The sequence below is a fragment of the Medicago sativa genome, chromosome 6, assembly GCF_051527215.1.
Source record: "Medicago sativa cultivar Bolivia chromosome 6, Bolivia_mono, whole genome shotgun sequence".
Lineage (NCBI taxonomy): Eukaryota > Viridiplantae > Streptophyta > Magnoliopsida > Fabales > Fabaceae > Medicago > Medicago sativa.
Genome location: NC_140754.1, coordinates 92,818,904 through 92,837,637, shown reverse-complemented (window position 1 = coordinate 92,837,637; position 18,734 = coordinate 92,818,904). Strand labels below are relative to the sequence as shown.

General features: G+C 30.1%; 2 protein-coding genes across 2 annotated transcripts; one reads left to right on the top strand and one right to left on the bottom strand.

Moving 5' to 3' along the window:
• Nucleotides 1-6,928: 6,928 nt before the first annotated feature.
• Nucleotides 6,929-9,054, top strand: LOC146918287 (Bifunctional inhibitor/lipid-transfer protein/seed storage 2S albumin superfamily protein). Its single transcript, XM_085719913.1, has 3 exons — nucleotides 6,929-7,325; nucleotides 7,579-7,659; nucleotides 7,883-9,054. The coding sequence occupies exons 1-3, from the start codon at nucleotides 6,968-6,970 to the stop codon at nucleotides 8,026-8,028; spliced, it is 585 nt and encodes a 194-aa protein (XP_085576039.1). The 5' UTR covers nucleotides 6,929-6,967; the 3' UTR covers nucleotides 8,029-9,054.
• Nucleotides 8,587-11,359, bottom strand: LOC146918286 (AT-rich interactive domain protein). Its single transcript, XM_085719914.1, has 2 exons — nucleotides 10,915-11,359; nucleotides 8,587-9,053 (listed from the first exon to the last, which is right to left on the bottom strand). The coding sequence occupies exons 1-2, from the start codon at nucleotides 11,266-11,268 to the stop codon at nucleotides 8,883-8,885; spliced, it is 525 nt and encodes a 174-aa protein (XP_085576040.1). The 5' UTR covers nucleotides 11,269-11,359; the 3' UTR covers nucleotides 8,587-8,882.
• Nucleotides 11,360-18,734: the final 7,375 nt, after the last annotated feature.

Genomic DNA, 18,734 nt, shown 5'->3' with positions numbered 1-18,734 from the left:
AAAATATGAAGAAAATGGTGGTAGATGAAAATGATTCTTTGTGAGATTCAAGTGAAGGAAGAGAGAAAGAAGACTCACGTGAGATTCAAAATGGGGGTTGATGGTTAGTAAGTTTGAATTGCTACTCTGCATTTTCAGTTTTGGGGGTGTTTCCGGCAAAAAAAATAAAACGAATATTTTCTATTATAATATGTTTCCCTTTTATTAATGATTTATTTTCAGCAGGTAACCCCACCCCCCAAACCGCCACCTGTCCAAAAAAAGCAGCCCGTGTATGTGCACAAATCTTTCCCTTGTGCAGGCTAAATGCCACCCACAAATGCGGTATTTGTTACACAATAATAACATGTAATTGTTCCATGCAAAAATAAACATTTAATAAACAAAATAACAACACAAAAGTACATATCATTTGAAGTAGTAATAGATATCATATAACATAGTATTATCTATATTTATTTAAACCTTCGATTTATGTAGTAGATTATGGCAATTGTTGAATCTCGCTAAACAACATATACATATATTATATATCAGATCATCACTACGGAAATTATTGAACCCCACTGCACGACAGATGCAAATATCATATAGCAGATCATCTTTATATATCGAAATTATCCAATCGCACTAAACGGCAGATAGAAATTTCATACAAAGGATCATCTATATGAAAATTATTAAATCTTGCTACATGAAAAATACATGTATCATATAACAGATTATAGGTTTACAAAGTCTAAGATGTATGGTGGAAGATATAATAGAGTACATACATTGTTAAGTCCAGCTATTAGGACTTTATGCATTGTTAAGTCCAGCTCTTAGGACTCTAGGTGCCAACTGTTATAGATTCTAACTAACTTTAGTTACATGATACATTTCAATTCTAGTTACGCTATATAAGGCAAACACTTTATTGTAACCGTTAACAGTAATCATAAGGAAAAAAATGAAAGCTTGCAAACAATAACTCTCTACTCATGAATTTCAATAAGATACAATAATTATTAAATTTGATACACGCAAAAAAATTGTATAACAGATCATTTATGCTTAAATAATTTTTGACTTATGTTGTAGACCGGCAATTAATTGATCATGCTTCACAATAACATATGTTATAGATGATTTCAGATCATAAACTAAAATTCAATGACCCAAGGAAAAACATTTATTAAATGTATCCTTCTCAAGTATTTGAACTCCCACTTAACTAATCACTAAGTGGATAATATTTTTTTGAAGTGATTTTGCGATGCATCTCTTTTCCATATAACTTTTAAGAAAAAAATTGTGTTTTGATGTGGGTTCAAAAACTAGTTCTCATCTTATAACATTTTCTTATAAAACTAGGAAACAGAACATAAAATTGTACTTTCACTCAAAGATGATTGGATACTAAAATTAAGTACATTTGAAAAAGCAAAATAACTTAAAATTATATACTAAACATTCTAAAATTCAAAAGAAGGTATATAATATTATCAACTATATGAATATTTTAAATATTGTGTAAAAAAATCATCTTTGATGTCTTGTTCGTACAAAATTATTCTTATATGTCGACAAAAGATGAGTTGAGAACTCTTAGCAGCGAACTCTCTTTGTCTCTTACAGTATCCCTCTAACATAATGATGGTTGGGTTAGTTGCACTTGGGTCTCACTAATTCAGTGGACCTCATTACCTAATTAGTGAGACCTATTTCATGGTGGAACCTATATACATTTCATCAAATTATGGAATGAGGGATGAAAAGAGAGTGTCTTGCTAATACATATCAAGATAAGTTATATCGTACACACTACTAGTTCAAAAAATATCACGTTGTGGCCTATTCTTTCCGATTTGGAATTGCTTCCAAATTGAGTGCTTATAGTGATGTCCAATAGGAAGGGTGTCATGATACTTGGTGATTTGTCACTGGTTGGTGTATGTTTTTTGGGTATTCCTTTATCTCATGAAAAAGTAAGAAACATGCGAGTGTCTCTAAATCTTTTAATGAATTTGAGTGTCATGTCATGTTTGTTGCTTGTTCGAAATAATTTGGCTTCGCGTTCTTTTGGTTGAACTTGAATTTTCTGAAATAGAACTAACCTCCCTTTATGTTGACAATACAAGTGTCATCCATATAGTTGAAAATCTCGTTTTTCATGAACACATCGAGCATATTGAAGTTTTTGTTTTTTGTTTTTACGAGAAGCATATTGAAGTTGATTGTCATTCAACCGGTGATGCCTATGATGATAGACTAATATCCCTTTCTCCCGTCAACAATCAATTGAAAGTTGTTGATATCCTTACCAAGGTTGTTACACGCCCACGTCATCGGTTTCTTGTTAGCAAGTTGATGTTCATTGATCAGCCGTGTCAATTTAGGAGAGGGGGTGAATAAGTTCATTGGCTCTCTTTATTATATTTATTACTCCCTCTGTCCTTTTTTATAAGAATATTTTACAAAAAATTCGGGTATTATGAAAAATTGTTAGAGTAATAAAATGTCTTTTGTACTCCCTTCGTCCCTATATCTAAGCGCTCTTTTGACTAAAAATTTGTCTCTATGTATAAACTCTTTTTCAAATTACTTGATACATTTATTATTATTTTTTCCTAAACGTACCCCTAATTAAAATTATTAACTTGTCTTTTTTTTAAACAATTACTATTAACTTGTCTTGAAATATGAAAAGTCAAATTTAATACACGGACAAACAAAGGACAATTTGGTAATATTAACACGCAAAATAGACACATTAATTGCATTAACGGCTTTTATTAAGAAATGTTAAAAATACAAAGGGTGCTTATATATAGGGATGAAAGGAGTATATAAATGCATTTAAGGTTATTTTTTCAAATTTCAAAATAAATTGGCGATATTAATAAGAGGTATATTTAGAAAAAGAGTAATAAATGCATCTAGTATTTTGTAGCGGGTCTTATATTTAGGGACAACGATTTTTTTGTAAATGGTCATATAATATTGGGACGGGGGAGTAGTTTGTTACTAGAAATAACGACTCAAATCAGAAATTGATTTGTTTTAATTAAGGAAAATGCTAACAAATGCCTTAAGATTTTATAAAAATTAAATATTAAGATTTTATAAAAATTGATGAATTTCATGCATTGGAAATTGAACTATTTAACTTTTTTAATAGACATTTTGTAATTATGAATCCTTAAAGAGTGCCCTTAAAACACTTGTTAGCAAGACCCTTGATTTATCAAAGCTTAAATTGGTGTCTAGGGTTTTGTCTCTCCGTGATTCATCAATTGCATTGCAAGCTCTTGATTTCAACCATAATGGTTGCGCATTGGGCCTCACCAATTCAAAAGGATTGTAAATTATGCTATTTCACACAATTTCTAGTGGTTAGGACTCTCAACAAATGTGACATCCCACAAGTTCAACCTAGCATTTTTTTCATTTACATTTAGCATATCTTAAGCTTTTGTTTACCATAGTAGAGGTTTTGGAGAAGAAACATTTTTTCCAAAATCTCTCAATTTGCCCGCCTTAACTACTTTTCACCTACAAAATTTCGAATTTTTTTGCGCATATATTGCAAATATGTATTGCAAACATATATAACACAAATATAGTAGAAAGAACTGATTCCTAGATGTTGATGAAATGAATGAAGAACTTATTTTTATCTATTAAAGAAATGTAGAAACTAGAATCTATGTGTTTGTGGGTACTCATGCACATATTGATCACTTGTAGGATTGGATTGAGAGCTTTGAAATTGAGGTAAGGATTTGTTCCTAACTTGTAGAAAAGATTTTTAGGTGCATCTTAGTCACATGTAAGACTAGGTTGAATTATAATCCAGCTCAAAGGAACTTTAGAAATGTTATATATAAGTTTACGGTAATGTAACAAGCGAGGGTCGGCCCAAGGATAAAGCTACTAAAACTCTCGTTTTAGGCCTCCCAACAAAAAAACATTTTTCATTAGATTTTATAAACAAAAAAGCCTCATATACAAATTAAAAATGTCTCATATTAAAATTTGCTTTAGACCTCACTTACAAATAAAATTTATTGGACCGGCCCTCGTAACAAGTTTTCATAAGCTTGCAAGTGTTCATGGAGAGACCATATAAAAGAGTTTAGGTTGTGGAATCTGAACTTCTAATTTGCAATATGAGTGAGAGTAAGGGAAATGATGGACCTTACTCACTTTAATCTAATTTAAAACATTATGTGCTTCATGAAGCCGCAAATTATAATCCGAAGCTTCAAGCTTCATACCTTTGGTCTTTAGAGTTTATGTTACAATTGTTTTTATCTTAACCCTCCGACTTATCGGAGAAAGAATCCTAATAATTCAGAATTCGTCCGAACATATTTCATTCATAATTCAAACTCAAATTCTTTTAAAAAATCCATCTTTAACATAAATGCATTAAACATTTGAGTCCAACCACTTGTTTAGTTCATGTATTGCATGAACACACAAAAAGTGCATAATTTTCCTTTTGAGATGCTTTTGCAAACCTTGGTTTAGTTAAACTCACGAAAATAGTCATTTTTAATTGAACTTTTTGATCCGTCAATTTTTATATTTGTCGCCGACTTAGTCCTAACCCATATTTTTTACCCCAAAATGATGACTTTAACAAAATAGTCATTTTTAATTGAACTTTTTGATCCGTCAATTTTTATATTTGTCGCTGACTTAGTCCTAACCCATATTTTTTACCCCAAAATGATGATTTTTAGTGACTTTTATCCCAAAAGTTATATTTTCTCTTGAGATTCAACATCCATTTTAGAGCAGAAAATTTGAGCTGAAATTAAAATTGCAACAAATATGAAAATTTATGGGTCAAAAACTTCAATTTCAAAAAGAGGATGGAAGAAAATATTTCAAAGAATTACATTCAAACTATTTTCTCATCAACTTTAAATACTATTGACAGTCTGAAGTTTATAAACACTACTATACTACTAATTTGAGTCGATGCGGGACTATTTAGTTTTAGTGCCTCTTTTCTTGCTCTTAAAAGTCGAACTCTTAGGTTGAAAAGCTACATATTTTTATCTTTCCACAAAAGCATCATAGACTCAATGATTATATTTGGACAAGGTTTGAATGGTATAATTCAATTGGCCATCCCTAAATGTTTATCTCTTAATCTATTCGAGCATTTACATTCTGAAGAGCTTAATCAAACAACACCAAATTTGAGGCCAACCTTACTGATGTATTCATAACAGGTACTAGATGGAACCAATTTAATTCGTAGGAGGTAACTAAACTAATTGAGGATCGAACTGAACAATCGTGATATGCTTTTGGGGTTAAAATACAATCCTGATATAATATGCTTCTTTTAAATTGAACAAGGGGCCTTACTTGATTGAAAACATATATACTCAGATATCAAATCTCACTTTGTTTAATTATCCATCCTGTTTACAACATGTTCATATTTTTTGTCTTTGCAATATCTATTATCAATCTTTTGTCATTGGTACTGCAAAATATTATTGTTCAAAGCTTGTTAATATAAGAAATTGAATGCACAATATTATTGTTTAAGGCATCACAATTCACAATTATGTGAACTAATTTCTGAAGTCATTGAAAGTCAAAATGAAAGCACTTGAATATGGATTTTGCATGTCACTGTTGGATATCATTGAAGGTCTACAACAAATATAGTAGAAAGAACTAATTCCAAGATGTTGATGAAATGAATGAACTAATTATTTTTATCTATTAAAGAAATGTTGAAACTAGAATCTATGTGTTTGTGGGTACTCATGCACATTTTGATCACATGTAGGATTGGATTGAGAGCTTTGCAATTGAGGTAAGGATTTGATCCTAACTTGTAGAAAAGATTTTTGTGTGCATCTTAGTCACATGTAAGACTAGGTTTGAATTATAATCTAGCTCAAAGGAACTTTAGAACAGTTATATATAAGTAATGTCAAAAACGGGGCCGGTCTAAGGGTAAAGCTACTAAAGCCCTTGCTTTAGGTTTCTCAACAAAAAAGAATATTTTTCATTAGATTTTATAAACAAAGAGGCCTCATATACAGACTAAAATTATCTGATATTAAAATTTGTTTTAGATCTCACCTACAAATAAAATTTATTGGACCGACCCCGGTAACAAGTTTTCATAAGTTTACAAGTGTTCATGGAGAGACCATATAAAAAAGTTTAGGTTGTGGAATCTTAACTTCTAATTTGCAATATGAGTGAGAGTAGGGGAACCGAAAGTAAGGTTCTTACTCACTTTAATCTAATTTAAAACTTTATGTACTTCATGAAAGTAAACATTATTATATGAAGCTGCAAATATCTAAGCTGAAGGGTAATATTGTTTTTTGCTAGTCTTTGATGATCTAGTGTTCTGTCTCACTACATTATTCATTAAATAATTGTTATTATGTTTGAGCTGATTTGACAACATATAACCACTTGTGGAGTTGTGATTCTAGTTGTTATTAATGTCCCTTTCTCAAGATTCTATTTTAGGATTGGAACTTCAACCTTCTTCATACTTTTGGTCTTTAGAGTTTGTGTTACAATTGTTTTTGTCTTAACCCTCCGACTTATCGGAAAAGGAAACCTAATAATCTGGAATTTGTACGAACACAAGTTAATTCTAGTCAATTATCGTTTCAGTCATAATTCAAACTCAAATTCTTTTAAAAAATCCATCTTTAACTGAAATTCATTAAACATTTGAGTCCAACCACTTGTTTAGTTCATGTATTACATGAACAAACAAAAAGTGCATGATTTTCCTTTTGAGATACTTTTGCAAACCTTGGTTTAGTTAAAAAAAACAAAAAGTGTGTGATTGACAAAACTCACACCTTTTTTACAGAAGATAAAACTCACATATAGTGCATGTAAAAACTCACAAAAAATTTCTAAATTTACTATTTAGACACATTGCTAAATATCTCTCTCTCCACACACTATCACAAACACAATGGCTTCTCTTATTCATTGCAACCTAGTTTCTCTTTTCTGTCACATTTTTCTTTTGTTGATAATTTCTTATCCACCCAACATACTTTCCCAGGATCCAACCTCCTCAAGCCCTACAATAGCTCCATGCACATCAAGCCTCCTTCCTCTCTTTCCCTGCATGCCATTCGTGCAAGGCGCGGTCAGCACTCCGGCATCCGGCTGTTGTAGCAACCTCGAGCAACTCTATAGCCAAGAGCCACACTGTCTTTGCTTCTTATTTAACAACACTACTTTTACCTCTTTTCCAATCAATAGGACACTTGCTCTACAAATCCCAACTCTTTGTAACCTTCATGTTGATAACTCAGTTTGTCCAGGTCACATAATCAATCACATTTAACCTTAAGATATACCTAAAGATTATATATAATTTAGTTGCATATTATTACATTCAAACCATGAGCCCTAGGCTTGTTTCTTAACTCTTACTTCTAATGCTACCAGTTTTTAATTCTTATGTTCAATTGTATTATTAGCATACTTAGGACATGAAAAAACATGTAAAAGTGATTATTTTTTGAAAAAGTGATTCTTTCAAACTAAAAACTGATTTTCCTCTATTTTTGTCAGGTGTGAAAATGCATGTGCCTCCTTCATCTTCACCAGATTCTCAAGTTTCTTTTCAGACAAGGAACAACTCTACTGTTGCTGGTATACAAACCATTTTCCATATTCTTATTAATTATTCATTTATCTTCTATATCATTTTAAGAAATCTAAGTTGCAAAGTGAATAGGAAATGTGAATCTTTAGAAAGATAGGTTAGTTTCTTATTTGTTACACATATTTGTAATTTTCTTAATTCTTTTTTTTTGGTCCTGGAAATTGAACTAATCATGCTTTCGCTGATCCTCTTTCTCTTTTGATTTTGTAGCTTCTCCATTATTGTCAGTGCCACCAAGATCCAGCATCATTGGATTTGGATTAGGAAGAAGTGAAGCCATTAACTTGAAGGCAAAGAATGGAATAATTGTTATCATGGCTATCACCATATTCATGTTCATGTTTATTTCCTTTTAGAGATTAGGGTCATCAGATAAATTATATTAGATTGGTTGTGTTATTTCCTTTTAAAGTTTGAGTGTGGATTGTTAGTTTGTCTATGTCTGTCTATGTAACTGTCAAAAAGTTGTTTCTTTAATTGAAAGTTGTTTTTGTTATATTTAAAAAATTATAAAACTCTGTCTTCCCTCAATTGTTTAAGGATTAAGGCAATTTAATAATGTCTTTGAACTGACCAAACAACACCCTATTTCAATAAACAACTTAGTTTGCAGTTTATATTATGAGTGTTAAACGCTTATGAATGAGCTATTTCTATAACAAGATAAAATAAAGTCAAATTGTTTATGTATAATCTATAAGTTGTTTTCATAAGCTATCATGGAGAGCTAATGGAAATAAGCCGAAAAACAGTTTATGAACATGTCATAAGCTGTTTTATTAAGTTCTCCCAAACAAGGCCTAAAGTGTATATGTTGGTAGATAAGCTCAGATAAGTCAATCCAAACATAACTTAAGTGAATCATAACATCATTTTGCCAACATTTGTAACAAAATAGTAAACCAAACAAAGCAGATCAAAACACACATTTAAGCCATACAAACCACTATCCATATTCAACATTTGAATCCAAATATCAACTCTAAATTTCAATGGTTTTTTATCTATATAAGTTGCAGCTTCTAAGAATTGAAAAAATATACAACACGGGCACCAACACGACAATTTTGCCTCAGAATTGATACACTTAAGTGTGTTTGTGCAAACAGAAGCATTGCCTTACAAATTGAGTGCAATAAGTTTGAAATTTTCATTCACTTGGATTCATATATGCTAAAACAAGGTATGTTTGCTTGTATCTATGGATGGACTAGTTCAAACTAGGAGCTACCTCTGTAGGATTGGACTCGAATATGTCCGATTCAGATGTTTCAGGTTGTTCTAAAAGTTCTTGAGACTGAGATTCCTTGTATGCAGGAGTTTCCTTAAAATCTGATGCTCCTAGATTGTAATTTATGGCTGCATACCCACCACCGAGTACCTGCAATCACGATGAACTTATATTATAAATTTATAACTGAACCTACATGTTGATATATGACAAGATTAGCAAGCTAAATTCTCTAGACAAGACATTCCTTGGCTTCAAAGAAACAAACGAATATGAACACAAGAAGTAGAAATGCAGAAACAACAGAGTATTCTCACAAACATGCCTAATCTATTTAGGAAGTTTTTGGCATACAACTTAATAAAGTACTAATCTATTAAACAAACCTTGTGCTTAAATTCAACAAACTGTTCACATTTTAGCAGAGCAATAAAATTTGAAAGGATGAAAATAAAAGAAAGAAGATTAGATAAAATCCACATAAGTAATTTTATCTTCGAAAACTTGGTTAAATAAGCTGAAATAAATTTGTGAGCGTATTGTAGTGAACGTTTAAAGCAGCGTTTCATCAGGATTCATAATATTGCAAAACAATTGTGGTCAAATATAGTATCATGCGGCCACAATAACGTTGTGAGACATCGAAAACCTTAACATTTAAATAACCTAGTTATGGCATGAAAAACCTTAATACTGCAGCACATAGATAAATGGGTATGTTATTTTTATGAACTTGTTTTAGGCAAATATTTACTTTTCTAAATACTTATATAAGTGAAATTGTCACTGCATATACTCAAAATTAAACTCTATCCTCCTCCAAATTTCTTCTTATACTAAAAAAAAAAACACTCACAGAAAACACACATATAAACATGACACACCTACAATTCATTAGCAGAAACTCGAAAGCTTGAAGTCGCAAAATAGCAAAAGAAAAGGCAGTTAAATCATATCGCGAAAACACAACCAAGATGGATCGAAATATTAGATCATGTGGCAACAATTAGGATCATGATGTAGTCATATAGACATAAAAAAAATCTTAACATCACAATCCAACCCAATTGTTCTAGTTACTTATGATTTTTCTCACTACTTTATTTTCACTATAATTTTTCTAACTACTTAGTTCATATTTTGAATTGGCGGTGAGTCTGACATGGTCAGATGACCCAGCGCAATTTTGGCAAGAAACAACACTTCAAAGTTTCAACAAAATTACGATGTCACCGTGCTTTCGTCAAAGTTCAAACTCCCCGTCAATCCAAACATGTTCCTAGATAAGTGATTATGTCGCCAGATAAACTCAAAAGTTAACTCTGCACTCTTCCAAATTTCTTCTTATACTAAAAAAATCAGTCAATCAAAATGCACACATACTACTAGGTTTCTATATTAGGCTTAACTCATCCCCAGTAAGCCCCTTCACGCATACACCCTCTCACGCTCAACACTATTGGGTATTTTGCGTGAATATTAATGGTTGTTGGCCCGTAATGGATACGCTTAATGGATAGTACTTGTGAGACTATTTGTACGGAGTTGCAAAAAAAGGTTATACCGTATATCACAAACCCTTCAAGATACTTATGAAAACAACTTGTACCTTTTTTTTGTAAGAAGCTAAATTAGCCCACTCAAATTGACACCGGAGAGAATCGAACATGAGACCTTGAGGAGGAGCACACTCCCAGTGTCCCAAGTCAATACCACCAGGCCAACCTAAGTGGGTTAAAACAACTTATACCATGTATCGAAACATTTTAACTTTATTTTATCTTGTAATCTTGTGTTATAGAAATAGCTTATTCATAACAACTTATATAATATACACTTATCCTATAAGCTGCACAATAAGTTGTTTATCCAAACAGGGTCATATATTCTTCCAAAATTCTTCTAATACTCAAGAACAATCACTCAATCAAAACACACACATACAAATAACACACCAACAATTCAGCAACAAACAAAACAAAAGAAAAACAAGATAGAAGTAGAATTATACCGCAAAAAGACCACCAAGAATCCACAACCATTCTCCAACAAACCCAACAGTATTCCACTGAGGACCTTCAAAGAAATCAGGCTCTTTGTAAGTACCAGGAGGTCTCCATTCAAAAGGCCAATCTTCATCAGAGTAAAACGGTATTTCAACTTCATTCCTTGGTTCTATTTCCTCATCAACAGTGGTTGTTGGTTGTTGGTTCCTTCTTGAACGTGAAGAAATCTTCTTAGCTGAAACTATGTGAAGTGTTCTTCTTCTAGAAGAAGGTGGTGGTAGGAGGGTGTAGGGTGTTGTTGTGGTGGTCTTGTTGTAGAGGATTCCTGCACCACCGCATGTAGCTACGGTGAATGCCATTAGAGGGTGTAAAGAGTAGAGAGAAAGTGATGATGATGTTGTAGGAAGTAGTAACCTTTGTATGGATAAGAGACAAACAATAACTATGTTTGAGGTTTAGATTGCATGTTTCGATTCTTAATAATAATATTTTATTTGTTGGAGATAAGATTATACAAATAATTAACTAATCTTTGATATTTTTTTTATTAATCTTTGAAAATAAATAAATGAAATGAAAAGTACTATCCGAAACTTATACGCACAAATACAATGGTGAATTTCGGTTTTAATTTGGATGAAGATGTCAATCTAACTATATCGATGTTGTTAGTTAAGTTGTTTGGGAGTTTATAGGAGAGTGGAGCGGAGAGTTTTAGAAAAAATGAAGAAACATGTGGAAGAAATAGAAGACGTTGGAAGGAGAAGACTTTAGGGTTAATTTTTTATTCATAGTAATATAAAATACATCTCGGAACTCAAAAATTATATTGGATGAGGGTTTTAGATTTATATGAATTTTTTAAAGAGAAATTCTTACATGAACTCTTACCTAAGAGATCATTCTTACACCCAACCAATTAAAATCAAACATCTCATTAAAATAATAAAAATAACTAATATCATAATTTTTTCTCATTATTTTTAATATTTCTCTCTCTTTTTTCCACTATCTTTAACCAACAAAAACCACCCACCACCATTTATTGTTTCCATTTCCTTAATTAAAATCACATTTTTTTAAAGTTAATAACATGTGTCATATTTTTATTGGTTGGGTGTAAGAATAATCTCTTAAGTAAGAGTTCATGCAAGAATATCTCTTTTTTAAATTCAATGTTGATATAATATTCTTAAAATTAAAAATATACTAATCAAGGGATTAGTTTAATATTATTTAAAAATTTGTTCTTTCATAAAATGTGGAAGACTTCTCCATCTTTCTATATATCTCTCATCCTCGAAAACCCTCTCTTCACTTCCTCTCCCTCCAATCACCTTAATCCCATTGCTTTAAGGGAGTAGGTGAAAGACAAAAAAGAATTGTCAAAGAATAAAATAAAATAAAATAAAATAAAACAACACAATGAGGTTTAAAAGCACAAATCTCTATCCAAAGAAAATCAATATACACTCATATACGTCCTAGCGCACTCGTGCGTTAGTAAAACACCAAACTACAAAAAAATTAGAAGCATAGGTTAACGAGCATCGGACCAAGATTCTTGAGAGCGAGAAGTGGATCCGACCGCCAACACGATAACTAACGAATCCACATTCACCAATCGGTTGTTGGATAAACCACAACTATATTAAGCCATTTATGTCCCAACGGTTTGAATTCAATCATTTCGGACCGAACCAGATTGAGGACGATAACAACCACCCAAACCACCACGTTGTGTGGCGATAAACCAAACCAAGAGAAAACGGCATATCTCTATGGATCCGGAAGAATCGAAATCAAGAGGTGATGCATCAACACAACAAAGACCGGTTCGTGCCGGCATAACAACACCAATTCACGATTCGAAACAAAACCCAATCAACGCCGGATTTTCAACATATCCGACCCGAATAAACCTAACAACATAGAAACCCAAATCACAATAACGAGCTCGATTTTCAACTCCTTCACTCACCCAAACAAACCGTACGCCGGCAACGCCGATATTGAATGAGACGATCGTAGCACCTACGTGATCCGTAACGGCGAGCACGGATCCATCTAGAAACAACTTGAGCATAAGACGCAACCGCCGACGACGAAGCATTGCCGTTAGCGAGCAGACAACGCGGAGCAACCCCAATTGGGGTTTGGTGGTGACGCAATTGGGCCGATCGCACCACCGAATTGAATAATATGTTTGAAACTAAAAATCAATTATAATAAGTTATTTTAAGTTCAAGTAAGGATCAACTTTACAGACAAAATAAGTTTTATTCGAAAACACTTGAAAGATCGAACTTAATCAACTTTGTACCATCCAAAATGAAACTAAAGATACTTAAGTTCACTAGTAGTGTCAACTTGTAAATTACTTGCTAACATTAATGAACATTCAATTGTATTTAATTAAAGTTTCTTTTTACAAATGTATTTAATTAGAGTTGTCAACAACTCATTTATGCTTCTTTAGAAAGAAAGAAGAAAAAAATCACTCATTTAGGCTTTAAAGAGTCCAGCCAAAAAAATGGAAAGGACAGCTTGTAATTTTTATACTTTTATGGGAGAATATAGGGACCCAAAGGGAAGAACAACACAAAAACAAATTATAAGTTAACGTAATTAGTTTTAGGAATAAACCATCGATTTGGTTTTTGAATTATTATTTTCTCTTTAATTTGATTCTTGAATTATATAAATATATTAAGCAGTCCTTGAACTATAATAAATCTATCAAGTTTTTTTTTTTTTTTAGGGATAAAATAAATCTATCAAGTTAGTCTCCTGATTTTCTTAAGAGAGAGGTGGCTCAGAGACAATCTTGATTGATTAATAACCCTAGAAATACTTAATACTAGTGTGTTAACCCGTGCAATGCACGGGCGCTAGGCTATTTTTTTTTAGTCTCTAAACTATATTATATGTTTTTTAGAGTATAAAAACAATGGTGTCCCTAAAAAAAATGTTTCAAATATTATTTATTTAGATAAAATTTTGATATCATAGTTAATATAAGTTAAATAAAATAGTATATTAAGAGATTAAATGCAAAATATTATTTAAACTAAATTTTTAGATGCTATAAATATACCATTTTTTATATTTTGTCCTTGTATACAGTTTTACATACGTAGAATTTAACGTAGACGATCAAAGTTGCAGATGAAAAGTATGCATGTCACATTTGTTTTAACTAAAACAATAGAGGGAATACAAACAAACAAAAAAACAATCAAATTACATGTGCATAACTACAAAAGATTAAGTCAACTCTAGGGTGTTAATCCGTGCAATGCACGGGCGACAACTACTATTTTTCAATCTTCGTAATTTTTTTTTTCAAAGAAAATTATTTATTATATATGTTTGTGTGTTTTTTTTAAATTTGCTCGTTTTATCTTATGTCGCAATGACAGATATGTATTCCTTACTTTTATGTTTATTAGTGATAAACATACGCCCTTTGTTTTTGTGAGTTAGTGAAAAACATACTTCCATTATTTTTTATATTTGTCAACAAAATATGTTTGTCATTTTTTATGTATCAATCACAAATATGTCTTAATTTTTGCAAATATATTTATTAGTAACAAAATTATGTTTGTCGACATTGTTGTTTTAATCTTTGCAAAATTATGTTTGTCGTCATTATTGTTTTAATCTTTGAAAATTTATTTATTTATATATTTATCAGTAACAAAATTTGTCCAATGCATTTTATATGTATTAGCGGTAGCAACGATTTGTGGCAAATTTTTATTTTAACTATCGGTGGCAAATATTTGTATAATTTTTGTTTATGAATTACTAAAAAAATATTTGTCTCCTGTATTTTTTTTCATATTTATCAATGATGTATATATGTGTCCAGTGTTTTTTTATGCATCAATGTCGAATGTTTTTCTATTTATTAATTACAACTCTTTGTCTCGTGATTTTTGTACCAATGATGAATATTTGTGTTGTGATTTTTTCAATATTTTTCCTTAAGAAATTTTTGTCTTGTGTTTTGGTTTTTTTTTTTGTTACATATTTTTTAAAAGAAAAGTATTTAGTTCATATTTTTTTTATGTATCAGAACCAAATATTAGTCTTGTGTTTTTTTTTTTATGTATCAATGGAAAATATTTGTCCCGTGTTTTTTTTCTTTCTATTTATCAATGACACATGTATATCTCATGTTTTTTAATGCTTCAGCGACAAAGATTTATCCCATCATTTTTTTCTTCATATTTATCAGGTGATGAATATGTATCTCATTTTTTTTGTCAAAAAAAATGTATCTCATTTTTTATATATCATTGAAAAATACTTCCCCACAGTTTATATTTTTATATTTTATATTTATTAGTGACAAATACTTGTCTCGTTTTTTATGTATCAATGATAAATATTTATTCCGTGTCTTTTCTATTCATCAATGACAACTATTTGTCTCATGATTTTGGTAGCTATGATGGATTTTTGTGCTTTGCGTTTTTCAATATTTTTTAGTAATAAACTTTCGTTATGTGCTTTTTTTTAAAAATATTTTTTTCAAAGAAAAGTGTTTGTTTCGGATTATTCTATGTATCAAGATCAAATATTAGTCTTGTATTTTTTTTTATGTATCGCTGACAAATATTTTTCTCATATTTTTTTTCTATTCATCAATGAAAATTATTTGTCGCTTGATTTTTGTACCAATGATGAATTTATGTGCTATGCTTTTTTCAATATTTTTCCCTAACAAATTTTAGTCATGTCCTTTTTTCGAACATATTTACAAAGAAAAGTACTTTTTTCATTTTTTGTTGTATCGGGAACAAATATTAGTCTTGGATTTTTTATGTATCGATGACAAATACTTATCCCGTGTTTTTTATATTTATCAATGACCAATAATTATCTCATATTTTTTATGCATCACCGGCAAATATTTATCCCATGATATTTTTTTCTTCATAATTATCAATGATAAATATGAGTCTCATATTTTAACATGTATTAGTCTCATATTTTATTTATTTATCATGTATTAATCTCATGTATTTTTTTCCTTCAAAAAAAATTATTAAATGGATTACTCATAGATTCAATTCAACTTTTTTTCTTAAAAAAAAAAAAAAAGATTCAATTCAACTTATCCTCACTCATTTTCAATTTGAATTTGGTTTAAGCAGTGGAAGAAACTGAAATTCAAAATTTATGTTATTTTTTTGTGGAAAAAAATTTATGTTATTTTTTATTTAAAAAAAATGTATGTTATTTTTCTTAAAATAAAGTTGAGGTTTCTAAGAAAAATAATTATAAGTCAACATATCCTTATTTGTTAATACAAACCAAGGAAATGCAATCGATGTTATGTTTTTTTATTTTTTTATTTTTAACCTATAATTGCTCAAGTCGAATAATTTTTACGATGTCATGTATTTTGTGACCCCGCATGAGAAAATAATTAAAAAAATACTCATATAACATATTAATCTTTTATAAATGACGAAAGCATAAGAGTATTATAATATAAAATTTTAAAAACTCACATAGTTATCCATTAAAATACATAGTTATCCATTAAAATTAAATGAATTGTCATTGGTTTTTCGAGTTAGTTGAATCACTTGATGTTTGGTAGTAAATACATTTTACTACCTATTTTAGGTCAACTATAAGTTAGAATCCAAAATAACTTTTAAATAGTAACTCAATCCTTGACATTAAAAATGTAATTAATCAAATTATTTGTAGGTTAGATGCAAAAGAAGATTTGCTTTTAGCTTTTGTAACCAAAAAACAAAGAAAAGATGATTTGCTCGACAAAAAAAGTACAAAAGAATATCTTGTGAAAACAAAATAAAGGAAGGATAATCAGTCCTTCGTAGGTTATGAAAAACTCCAAGGGAATACAATTAGTCTTTTTTTTTTTTCTTCCTCAAAAAATCATTTAGTCTTTTTTTATGTTTTATACTTAGTTTTGAAAGTTATCAACATATTACTGTCGTAGACTAAATATAATACAATATCAAACATATAATTTGGGGTACGTAAAAAGTAAAATTTATTTAAGTTTGTGTCCGTTTACATGAGTTGGACATGTAATTACATTATTTTCTTGATCCATAGTTGTCATAACACCATCAAAAATGTATTCATCCTCAACCTCAACTTTAGCTAGCATTCCGATTATATCTTAAAAATTTATACAAACTTACGATATCAAAAATATTTTAGATCATATTATTGTGTTATAACACACCGACGCTTTATAAATGACGACGGTTTATCGGTATCATAATATAAAATATAAAAAACTCACATAGTTATTCATCAAAATCAAATGGATGGTCAATGGTTTCTCGTAGTTATTCGAATCGGTTGATTTCCATAGCCCGACAATTCTAGCAAAAAAAAATCATTTACTTTTGTTGTTGTTAATTCGAATGAGAGAATCATAGTTGAGAGCCATTATCAAAGAAGGAATTAGATAAGAATGGTTAAGCGGAATGGTACAAAATGATTGAGTATGAAAAGTACTTAGAGCATGAAAACTTACTATTGTCATCTAAATGCCAACATAAAAGCAATTTTAATGTGAAATCAATATACTGCAGTCAACGCTATTATAATGGAGAAAAAAATTCGTTTGAATAATTACATTTCGTCTGAATAATTACATGGAGAAAAAAATTCAATTCTATTATAATGTGTATTTATTAGGCATGTATATATGTCAAGGTTATATCAATTTCGAAATGGCTATCTATGAGAAATACAATTATTAGGTGAGTGGTTTCCTCCTACATCTAGTTTGATTTGAATGCTTTGCCAAAATACGACACGTGGCATTTGATTTTTTTAGTAAACTTTAGAATGCCAAGTGGATTCCTCATATTTACCATTCTAAATTGTATGTATAGAGGATATATTTATAGTTCATCAACCGAATTGAAGAGAGAGTGATAGTTTGGAGGGTATTATTTACTATATTTTTATAGTTGATGAACCGAATTAAAGAGAGAGTGATAGTTCATCAAATCGTTAGTTTATTCTAATTTTATTTTGGTAAAACTACTTCGAAGTCTTTTATGTTATTTATTTGTAATAATTGAGTCATTTATCTTTTTTTTGTTCCATTCAAATCTTTTATCTTGTTCATTTGTAACACTTGACTCATTTATCTTTTTTTTTAAGTTCGAATCATTTTTCCGTGAAAACGTGTACAAGTTAGTCTTTTCTTAATTTTTTTTATTAACAAAAAGTGTTGAGGTGATTTGCCATGATTATTAGTTATAGTTTTTATGATAAATAATTTTTATGGTTAAAAAACTCTTAAAAAATAAACATTCATCTTCTTGATAAGTTGATCATCTTCACCATCATCATCTTTTTTATCAAATCCATAAAATTTAAATCACAACGCCAAGTTTTAGTGTCTCAAATCAAAACTTAAAAAACACCAACCCTAATAATCATATGTGGCTGGCCTCATTAATATTTTTTAATAAAGAAAAAAAGATTAACTTCCAAAAATTTCAAAAGATAATGGATTTGATCGGACAAAAAAAGATAAAGGACTCGATTATTATAAATAAATAAATAAGATAAAGGACACCTGAAGTAATTATATTTTTTATTTTCTATATCATTTTTTACCGTGGGTGTATTTTTTAGGGTTAAATATGTTTTTGGTCCCTATAAATATACCAAATTTTCGTTTTAGTCCCTCTAAAAATTTTCCTTCAACTTTTAGTCCTCCAAAAATTTTCCATCTTCACTTTTGGTCCCTCTTTTAAAGTAAACTCATATGTAGAATTCATATTTACGAATAAAATTTTGCAAA